The sequence below is a fragment of the Apteryx rowi genome, unplaced genomic scaffold, assembly GCF_003343035.1.
Source record: "Apteryx rowi isolate R43461 unplaced genomic scaffold, aptRow1 scaffold_94, whole genome shotgun sequence".
Taxonomy (NCBI): domain Eukaryota; kingdom Metazoa; phylum Chordata; class Aves; order Apterygiformes; family Apterygidae; genus Apteryx; species Apteryx rowi.
Genome location: NW_020451249.1, coordinates 2,311,997 through 2,322,100, shown reverse-complemented (window position 1 = coordinate 2,322,100; position 10,104 = coordinate 2,311,997). Strand labels below are relative to the sequence as shown.

At 62.3% G+C, this 10,104-nt stretch overlaps 2 protein-coding genes across 2 annotated transcripts in view; one reads left to right on the top strand and one right to left on the bottom strand.

Annotated features, from left to right (window-relative positions):
• Positions 1 to 3,299, top strand: part of APRT (adenine phosphoribosyltransferase) — a 5,006-nt gene extending 1,707 nt beyond the window's left edge. The window contains exons 2-5 of the mRNA XM_026092047.1: positions 210 to 469; positions 1,252 to 1,385; positions 2,294 to 2,372; positions 2,524 to 3,299. Of these exons, the coding sequence (XP_025947832.1) occupies positions 210 to 469; positions 1,252 to 1,385; positions 2,294 to 2,372; positions 2,524 to 2,666 (616 nt within the window). The 3' untranslated portion in view covers positions 2,667 to 3,299. The remainder of the gene's footprint in view (positions 1 to 209; positions 470 to 1,251; positions 1,386 to 2,293; positions 2,373 to 2,523) is intronic.
• A 1,427-nt stretch (positions 3,300 to 4,726) lies between these two features.
• CDT1 (chromatin licensing and DNA replication factor 1) overlaps positions 4,727 to 10,104 on the bottom strand; it is a 10,262-nt gene continuing 4,884 nt past the window's right edge. Inside the window, exons 2-12 of the mRNA XM_026092046.1 lie at positions 9,984 to 10,098; positions 9,613 to 9,765; positions 8,971 to 9,172; positions 8,889 to 8,892; positions 8,265 to 8,459; positions 7,834 to 7,979; positions 7,340 to 7,443; positions 6,653 to 6,841; positions 6,062 to 6,196; positions 5,769 to 5,970; positions 4,727 to 5,390 (exon numbers count right to left, since the gene is read on the bottom strand). Coding sequence (XP_025947831.1) covers positions 5,227 to 5,390; positions 5,769 to 5,970; positions 6,062 to 6,196; positions 6,653 to 6,841; positions 7,340 to 7,443; positions 7,834 to 7,979; positions 8,265 to 8,459; positions 8,889 to 8,892; positions 8,971 to 9,172; positions 9,613 to 9,765; positions 9,984 to 10,098 — 1,609 coding nt within the window. The 3' untranslated portion in view covers positions 4,727 to 5,226. The remainder of the gene's footprint in view (positions 5,391 to 5,768; positions 5,971 to 6,061; positions 6,197 to 6,652; positions 6,842 to 7,339; positions 7,444 to 7,833; positions 7,980 to 8,264; positions 8,460 to 8,888; positions 8,893 to 8,970; positions 9,173 to 9,612; positions 9,766 to 9,983; positions 10,099 to 10,104) is intronic.

Sequence of the window (10,104 nt, the reverse complement as noted above, 5' to 3'; positions counted from 1 at the left end):
TGCATTTGGGCTGGGGGTGCATTTGGGGGGGAGGTGCATTTTGTTTGGAGGTGGATTTGGGCTGGGGCTGTTGGTAGATTTGCACGGGGGCAGGGGGTGCATGTGAGCTGGGGTGCATTTGGGGAGGAGGTGCACTGGGGCTGGTGTCAGGGCAGGGCAGAGCCGGGGCAGAGGCAGGGGCTGTGCTGGCTCCATCCCTTTCTGGGCAGCTGCGAGCTGCTCTCGCCTGCGCCTGGCAGCGCCCGGCTGGCTCTGGCCAGGGCAGCACCTGGGCTCCCTGCGGGTTTGGGAGCTCTCTGTCATGGGTGCTCCTGGGAGCCAGAGCAGCCCCAGGAGGCAGCTGACTCCTGTTCCTCTGTTCGCAGCGATATCAGCCCCTTGCTGAAGGACCCTGCAGCTTTCAGAGCTTTGCTCGATCTTTTGGAAGCTCATTTGAGGGCCTCTTTCCCCCGCATCGACTTCATTGCAGGTGAGTGCTCGCTGCAGCATCCTCGACCCCCGGGCAGAACGCCGCCTACACAGACCGCACCAGCCGTAAGCCTGGTTTGGGATGTGGCAAATGCCATCCGGTGATACTGCAGTGCCAATTTCATAATTCACTGCTTTCTTCATTTAAAAAAAACCACGTGTCATTCAGTTAGTACTGAAGGTCTCTGACACACTGTGCCTGCAAGGTCCTGTGCAGGGCCCACGGCAAGGAGACCCTGTCCCAGCAGTTTTTCCTTCTCAGAAGGCCTTTCAAGCCACCCGGAACAGCCTCTGCAGTGGTGACGTGTTGCAGCGCAACAGTGTGTGACGCTGAGAATAAAGTGTTTCTGGGGGGAGCACTTGGGCTCGGCGATAGCCCAAAGCACAGCGAGCCCAGACCAAGCCTGGTCCCAAGTGCTACTGATAACCGTGGTGCGTCCCGCAGCGGGGCAGAGTCCCCGGCGGCGGAGCTGTGCTGATACTGCAGCTTGGCTGAACTTATCTCTGAAAATAGCTAGTGGAGAGGCAAAACGTCCTGGTGCAGGGACGGTGTGCGAGCATGAGCCCCGGGCGGCCGCCCACCGCGCAGCTCGGCCACTGCTGACTGTGCAGGAGCGTGCTGTCCCGCTTTTAGCTCGCAGAAGCGACTGTAAGAGCCGATCGCTTCCAGAGACCCCCTGAGTGCAGGAAGGTAAAACTGGGATGTCGTGCAAAGAATGCGCCTCTTTTAGCTCAAGCTGAATGAGCGTCTCCTACGTCTTCCTGCTGCTCTGCTTCCCGCAGGCCTGGATTCCCGCGGCTTCCTCATAGGCCCGCCTCTGGCGCAGAGATTGGGCATCGGCTTTGTGTTGATACGGAAAAAGGGGAAACTTCCCGGTCCGACGGAGTCCATCTCCTATGCCCTCGAATACGGCAAGGTAATGCCGGGGGGGAAGGCTGCCCAGGCTGGGTGGTGGGGGGTGTCCGTGCTCTGGCACACCCGGCTCCGCCGTGAGCCGCGCACACGCGCTTTGTGCTTGTGAACCACACCTTGGGGTTTTTTCTTTTTTTGAACATACCTTGGTGCTAAATTGCCTTGCCTGGAGGGGCTCGTAGGGCTGTTTGCTGTGAGGCCGTGCTAACGGGTGCTGAAACCCAGGTGAGGAGCAAAGCCCGGTGCCAGCGTGGCCCCTGCGATAGGGAGGCGAGCGGAAAGGGGGATGCATGAGCACCGAGGGTGTTGCCCACTCTTCCAGTAAGTGCTGTAAATGAATGCCTTAACTGCATGGCTTGGAAACGCGACGTTCACCTCCTAACGCCGCGTCCGCTCCTGCCCGAAGAGCACTGACACAGGCCTAATAACGCGCTGCCACTGGTAACTAACAGCGGCGAAGGCTGGCAACGGAAACCCACAACTTTGGCATTATTTCTGCAGATTGCTTGGGTCGGCCGCTGCGCAGGACAGATCCTGCCCAGGGGACGGGGCTGGGAGCGGGCCTGGGACCGTCTGCCTGTGGCTCGCGGGGCTGGCCGGGCAGAGCGCTCCGGCCCGGTGCGTTTCGGGAGGCTTTCCCCACCGGAGAGCGATTTCAGGGGAACGTCTCGCAATGGGAGCGTAGCTGGCTTGATCGAAGTTCGCGGTCCCAACGTGCCGGAGGGCTAGCCCCGGCGATCCCCGACCCGCTCTGCATTCCCGCGGCGCTCCCCTCTAGCTCGAGCGCGTGTTTGCGCGTTTTTCGGGGCTGAGCGTTCAGGTCAACCCCTGCGTGTCCCAGCGCGCGAGCGGGCTGCAGCGGGGTTCCCTGTAAGGCGAGACTGAAGCGAAGCCGCTCTTTCCCTCCTGCAGGCCGAGCTGGAGATCCAGAGCGATGCCGTGGAACCGGGACAGAAAGTGGTTATCGTTGATGACTTGCTTGCCACCGGAGGTGAGAGCAGCGGAGCGAGCGCGGGTGCGCGGGCAGCTCCGGCTGCTCCCGCCTGGGAGAACCCGGGCCGAGGGCAGGGGCGGGAGCAGCGGGGTTTGCTCGTCGCCGCGAGGCTCGGCCGTGACGGCTCTGCTGCGCCCGCGTCCCGCAGGTACCATGCGGGCGGCCTGCGAGCTGCTGGGGAGGCTGAAGGCAGAAATCCTCGAGTGCCTGGTCGTCATAGAGCTCCGATCCCTGAAAGGGGCCGAAAAGCTCCCGTCGGTCCCTCTCCACTCGCTGCTGCAGTACGACTGAGGCTGCTCCCACGGCCCCACGGCCGGGGCGAGCGCTGCGCCGCGGCGGGGTCGACCGGCGGCTCCTCCGTGCCGACACGAGCCGGGGGGCAGGGGGGAACCTGCGGCTTCAGTCTGGATGCTGAGCAGGTGCTGTAAAAGCGTAAGTCCTGTTTGTTTTCCGAGCCGCAGATTAAGGTGCATTTAGTGTAAAAATCCTTTTTTTGAGTTCATTCTTCTGGGAAGAGGGAACAGCCTGATCGTTTTTAGGAAGATGAGCAAGAGGCAGGGCAGGGCTAGCGATTTATTTTTTATTATTATGATTATTTTTTAAGGAGACCAAAGCGAGACTGGTGCTGCTGAGGGCAGGAGGGGTCTGATAGCCAAAAGGCAACGCCGGGCCCCACAAAGTGAAGTGGTGCGTTGTCAGCCCTGGGGGAACCCGTTAAAAGTTGCYGTCACTGGGGTTGGGACGGGCCCGGGAGGGTTCGGAAGTGCCGACCCTCTGGCACAGGCTGGTTTGGTCATGAGAGCAGATACGTCCCAGTGTGCCAAAACCTCCCTACGCCTCAAAATGCTTAGGGACTGGCGTCCCCGCCTTAACAGGGGTTGAACTCGCTGATAAAATAAATGCTGATGACTTCTTTTTTTTTAAGCTGTCTCAGAGCTGTTCTTGCGGAAGCTGAAGCCACTGATGCTCCTTGCGCACATCTTCCCCCAAAACTGAGCTGTCGCGGCGGGGAAGGGCGCGCTTCCCCGGGGCAGGCCTGCTCCGTCCGGGGGTCTTTCCTCGGGCTGGAGGGGCCCCAGCCCTTCTTGCCGGGCTTGTCGTCCCGGGGCCGAGGGGCACGCGTGGGGGTCAGCACCGCGTGCGTGTACTCGACCCAAGGAGCCTGGTCCCTGCTGCGAGACAGAGGGGGAAAAAATCATTTCCACCCCAAGGAGCCACGGAAAGCAGCTGCACACCGTGGGAGCAAGCGCAGCCCGCCAGCGCTGGCTGCAAGCAGGGCCTGGAGGTGACAGCAGGGAGCCGGGGCTGCGTCCAGGCCATGCGCCTGCTGCAGGTGAGGCTGCAGCATCCTGGCTGGTGGCAGCTTTCTGCCCGTGTAGCAGCACGGGTGCACGCGGTGCAAGCTCCTGGGGTGCACCCGAAGCCCCAGCCCTCGCTGCCCTGCAGCCTCCATGCCGGGTTTAACCCTCCTCCCTCCGGCTGCTCCCGTGGACCGGGCTGGCCTGGAGGAAGGGGGCTCTCAGCTCCCCTTTGGGCCAGCCAAGGGCAGAGCAACAGGCCTCGCTCCCTGCAAGCTGGGGCCCTGGAGGAGGCCGAGGCAATGGCTCTGCTCTGCCAGCGTTGCTGGGCTCCCCCCTGCTGCCCAGCACCCCAACCAGTGCTTCAGGTGCGGATGCTTCCCTGACCCCCTTCGGGGTCACCCCACCATCAGGCAGGTCACAGATCCAGGGGGATGAAGGGGCACGTGCAGGAACACAGGTAAGAAGTGAGCAAGTCTGTGCAAGCCCTTAGCCCCCCCCATGGTACAGCAGCAGTGCGAGGTTTTTGGACACAGTGATGGGACGAGGCAGCTCCCAGCTCCTACACTGAGGTTGGCAGCCTGCAGCATGCAGTGACCCAGGCTGGGGCACCAGGACCCAGCCCCAGGCTTGTACCCCTGCAGCAGTCCAGCCCTGTTAGGGGGCCTCAGGACCTGTCCCTCTTCCCCAGCCCCATCAAGCTGCTCCTCCATGCAAGTAGCTTGGGCTTTCCCTCATGTGAAAGCCACCCCCGCGTGCCCTTGGCACTGTCAGCTCTCCTCTCCCGCAGGAGATGTGCAGCAGTTCCTCCACTGCCCTGCACTGAGCTCTATTTACAAGAGCTGCATTCAGCTCTCTGCAAACCCCTGCTCATTTTTTCCAGCAAGTCTTCCTCCAGGAGTTGGATGACAACCCAGCCCTTCCCCACGCGAGCCAGTGCCTTGGAGAGCCCTAGTGCTCCAGCAGAGCAGATCAAGGAGGAAGAGCACAGGGTTAACACAAGTCAGCTATATTTAAAACATTTAATACAAAGATGTTTTGACAAGTCCTGTAGTCATTTCCAGCAAGAGCTGGAGATGTTTCCCTCCCTTAAAAACAGAACAAGGCCCAGAGCTCTAAAACATCACCAATTTGTGACTTCTCTCACATCTTCCTCCTTGTCACCCTCTCACCGTGCCCAGTCCTGCCTCCACCCCACCAGGACTCAGTTAACGGAAGAAAGCTCTTGCATCAAACCTTCAGGAGAACACGGTAAGTCAAGAAAAGGTTGCGAGCTCCTCTTCAGTGGGCACCATGGGACCCAGGGTTGCTCGCCTTCAGAGCTCTTGAGGGTTGGGGGGAGTTAGTCCTGATGGACTGAGGCAGAGGAAATATTGGAAGTGAGGCCTGTTCATCRCAACCTCAGACATCCCCGAGGATGAGCCTCCCAGTTCCTGGACCCTCAGACGCTCCCATCAGCCTACAGAAGTCCCACCAGTCCTGTGGACAGCGTCCAGAGTTTGCTACATCTACAGCGCAGGTCGCACGCGAGACTGCTCAGCCCTCCGGCRGGCTCAGGGCGCTTCTGCCTCCTTCGCTGCCTGGGCGAGTCTCTCCGCAATGAGATTGAGGTCCTTGCCCTTGTCCAGCTTGATGTAGGTGTCCGTCCTGAGGGTGTGGACGCTGACCCAGTCGGGCAGCAGCTCGGCGAAGAGGCGCAGGTGTTTCTCCATGTCACCTGCRGGGAAGCAGCGGGTTAAAGCCCCTCCTCAGCGCTGCTCTGGCTGCCTCCGATGGGGCCGCGGCCATTCCTGGTCTTACCAACTCCCAGCCACTCATCCCGGCTCCTAAACCACCAGGGCCAGGTTCACCCTCAGGCTGGGCTAACACTGCTCCCAAGCTTAACTGTTGGACTGCCTAAACTCAGCAGCTTCTCTCACATCAGGGGAGGGATACGGAGACAACCCRGTGGCCCGCGGCCAAAACCCTTGCTGCCACCCCAGGGCGCAGGGGACCTGCGGGAAGGGTTTTGTCCGGCYGGTTGGAGGAAGGGGGGGACACAAGAGGCCCCCAAAGAGCTTCCCATGCTTCAGAGAAAGTCTCCCCGGTTTCGTACCGACAGACATCTGYGTGTGGTAGCTGTCCGTCATGCGGGTACACGCCACCTCCAGGGTCAGCGCCTGCTTCTTCTCGGCCACGAAGACGTTGCGCAGGATGCGGGCCATGGCCGGCAGCCGCCCCAGCATGGCCAGCCGCTCCTCCTGCTGCGGCGCCCGGGTCATCAGCGCCTGCATCTTCTGCGCCTCCTTCGCCCGGATCTTGGGGAGCGGAGAGGACGGGTCAGGCACCGCAGGTCCCCTCGGGCAGGGCCACCACCGCTGCGGTTCCCGCCAGGACCGAATTACTCACCCTCTCGAGCAGGGCCTGGGACACCCCTTTGAGCGCGCTGGAGGTGCTGGCAGGGGACGCCGCGTTGGAAACCACCGGTTCCCCCACACTTGCTTCAGCTGTTTTTAAGGCCATGTTGGCAAGAGCTTTTTCCATCTGTTCATGTGGAGGAGAGAGGAGGCGTTGGGTTACATCTGGGAGCTGCTCACGCTGGAGGAAGGAGAAGTTTCCCCCCATCGCAGCCCCCGCGACTCCCCCGCCACGCTCCCCCAGTCCCGGCCCGGCTGCACTTTAGCGGCCCAAAGCTCCCGTGTCGCACCGCTCTGACCCACCCTACCTGCCACGGGGGCAGCTTTTGGTACTTCATCTCCTCTCCCAGCCCAACAGTAAGTACTAAAGACTTCTCTAGCCTGCAGCCAGGCCCTACACTACAGCCCAGAGCAGTGACCTTCATGCTCAAGTCCTCACTTGCCTACTTCTTCCCAGCACTCTCACAGTCTTAAGGCTCTGAACCTTTCCTGGTTTATCCAGTAACATCTTCCTGGAAAGGCAGCGGGTTTGAGGTCTGCCACCCATCAGGGATGCAGCTGGAGCGAGACCTGTGTCACTCACCTTGGGGGTCATCAAGCCCCGGGCCGTGGTCAGCACCTCCTGGGCCGTGGTGAGCCTGTCGCCCTGGGGGGGCCGCGGCAGCTCGGCCGGGGTGATGTCCGGCACCTCGTCCACGTTGAAACGGGGATGCCAGCGCGTCAGCTTGTCATCCGGCACCACCATCGGGGGGCTGAGGGAGGCCATGAACGCCTAGAGCGGGGCAAGAGCCGCATTACAGACCTGCGAGCCAGGTAAGGGGGGGTCCGGCCGCTACCCCGGAGCGGCACCACGCTCTTAGCGCGGCTCGGCGTTACGTGGCAGCAGGCTCGGAGAAAAGTCAGAGCCAGGAGATTCGAGCCCGGGCCTCTCAAATGATGCATTTCCTGATCTTTGCCTCGGCTCTCCGTGCTCCCCACCCACGCCTGCCTGCCAAGAATATCCTCAGAAGCCAGCGGCTTCATGGCCCGCGCCACACTTCGGCCTGGATGCCAGCCCAGCCCTTCCAGCCACTTCTCTAGATAGCAACTGGAGGAATCCCAGAGCYCGAAATGGCAAAACCCACCAGCGACCCAGGGAAGGAGAGAGACCGTTGGTGCCTCTGGTGAAGGTCTGACCCAAGGGGATGCTCAAGGCGGCAGCTCCGAGGATGCCGAGAGCAGCGTGCCGAGGCGGCTCCGCTGGCGCCCGCCCGCACAGCGGGATGCTCACCTTGTGGTGCTGCTTGACGATGTTCACCAGGTTGCGGTTGAACTCCTTCCTGCGCTCCAGCAGGCGCGATGCTGACAAGTGAGGGCGGCCGTCCATCTTCTCCTCTGCAAAGAGAGGCTGGAGCATCACCCGCAGCCCAGCGCTCGCGGCAYGGCTCCGGGCTGGGCGTGAAGCCGRTCATCTGCTGCCAGGCTGCAGCATCTCAGCAAAGCAGAGCAACACTGCAGCTGCCTGGGTCTGAACCAAGTTTCAAGAGCCTCTTGAAGGCCAGGATCAGAGACCTGTTGTTAGGCTGATCCACTGCCCAATCTTCTCACTCTCCCTAGAAGTGTTTTCCGCTTCTAGTACGCTCAGGACCTTACAAGTCAGACTATTTAATGGACCAGAGCAAAGCGAGCCAGCGTGCAGAGAGCATTCCTGGGGCCTCAGAGGTCCTCACCAGGACCCAGGCACTCCGAGCCCACCTCAGCTCTCCCAAGACCCCAGGCACATACCTTCCCCCAGCACCGGCTCTAGCGTGAGCTGGTAATCCGACTTCTTAATGCTGCTGCTGAAAGTGGGGATGTTCTTCTCCTGGCGGAGCCTGTACGACGCGGGGTACACCGCCTTGATCTGGCCCACGTGTCGCTCCTCAAACTGCCTGCAACAACACCTGCAAGGTCAGAAAGCCCAAGGGCCAACAGCAGGGAGCCCACCCTGACAGCTTCAACTGGGGGCCCCACAGGAGCCCAAGAGGCATCAGCAAGACCAACGCATGTGGCCAGTTAACAGCACTGCCCGTGGCACCTCTGTGCTGCAGAGGACGAAGAGGCCCGTTATTGCGGTGCCTTCAACTGCCTCTCCCACCGAGACAGGGCCCTGCCTCTCTCCCAGCAGGCCCCTTCCTCCCAGGGCCACCCGCCTCCCTTCCCAACGCTGGACTTACTTGCGCATCACGTCCTGCACCCCCTGCTTGACCTTCGCAAAGGTGATGGTCTCCGAGCGGTTGAAGAGCATCCCCACGATGGCGTCCATGCTGCGAAACATCTCCGCCAGCACCTTGAACTTGTAGGGCAGCGTGAGYCCYGGGGGGACGTCCTGAGCTAAGGTGTGGAACCGCTGGTAAGCRGGTGCCTTCTKGCTGCCAGGGAAGAGGGGAGACGCRTTAGGCTYCCTGGCGTGCGACCACCACGGGCTCTGCACGTGGGTCTGGAACGGCTCCGAGCGTACGCCTGCAGTGGGGGTCCGCGACTTCCCAGGCCAGGACGGGCAGGCTCAGCGTCCCACCGCAAGTCGGGACTGACATGCCATGCTGACCCTAGTTAGGTAACGTCCCTTTCCTCCCCCCATCCCTGTAGTCTTCTCCAAGCAACCTCTGCAGCTATTTGGGTCACATAACCCATCCTCTGAAGTCCTGGGGATGTAGATGCTCATCCAGCCGTGGACACGGCTGTCCCGTAACCCAGAGCACAGTGAAACCCTTCCCCACGTTCGCACACGAAGCGGCTCTCTGGCCTCCATCACACCAGGCAGGAACAGCAAAGCAGTGTGGTGACAGCCACTGGGACACCCTGCTCTGTTTCGCACCCAGGGAATTTCCTGCTCTTTCCTACTCCCCAAACCTGCCTCTCACCTGGCCTCTGCCGCTGAACTGCTGGTCTCCTTCGAGGGCTGCGCTTCCAGTTTTGCTTTGTTTTCCGCTCTCTTCTCACGGATCCTCAGTTCCAATTCCTGTGCTCGCTTGAGACGGCTCTTTAGGTCAGCGCTGGTCTCGGGAGAGACAGATGGCAGCTTCACGAGCTGAGCRAGGGCCTTCATCCTCTGCAAGCGGCACTTCAGCTCGGCTACGTTCTCCTGGGGTGGGGAAGAGGAGACGCAGGTTAGGAAAAGGGATTTCCAAACAAACAGGAAAACACAACCCAGGAAACTCGGAAAGACAAAGAGAAAACRCGGGCTCTGCCCGACGCAGGCACCGTCCTGACCACCCCACCGCCCCAGGCCCGCACAGCCCCAGGGCAGCTGAGCACCAGCAGTCACGTAACATGGATAGATCCGGGCCCAACACACCAGTGACTTTACCAAGCGCGTCTCCAGCAACAGAGACCTGCTGGATCTTTAATGCCCCTTTTGGTGGGGCCTCCCTCCCTCCCTCTCTCTAGCCCTCAGCTCTTGCATTTGCAGGGAGCAGAGCGGGGGTGACCTGACACAGTGCCGAGGGTCACCTCGCCCAGCGTGGGCAGCGCTCCCCAAGCCCCGGGGCAGGCACCAGCACCTACAACCCCCCCCAGCCGTACCTGCTCCGAGCCTCTGCTCCGGCCCGGCATGGCGGGGCCGGGCTGCGCCGCACCGTCCTGCCCCGGGCCGGGGGTCGCCTTGGCCGGGGTCTTCGCTGCGTTCTCTGGCGAGGAGGGCGGCGGGGGGCGAGCGGCGGCCGCAGGGCTGGAAGCCTGCGGGAGAGCGGGGATGGCGAGCGGCCCAGGGCTCGCGGGGTGCGCTGCTGCCCGGGGGTGCAGGGGAGCCCCCCCAGCCCCCCCCCCGGCCCTGCACCGGCGTGCGGGTGCAACCCCGGCGGTTGGCACCGGGGACGAGGCTTTCCCTGCGCCAACCCCAGCCCCGGGGGCTGCGGCCCGGGAAAGCCTCAGCGCCGGCCCCAGCGGCTCCTTACCGCGGCCGGCGGCCCCGGCTCCGCGTCCCGGTGCAGCTCCAGCCTCTTCCGCGCCGACTTCCCGCTGCGCTCCGCGGGGCCCGGCTCCTCTTCCAGCTCCTGCCGGCGCCGCTTCCTGCCC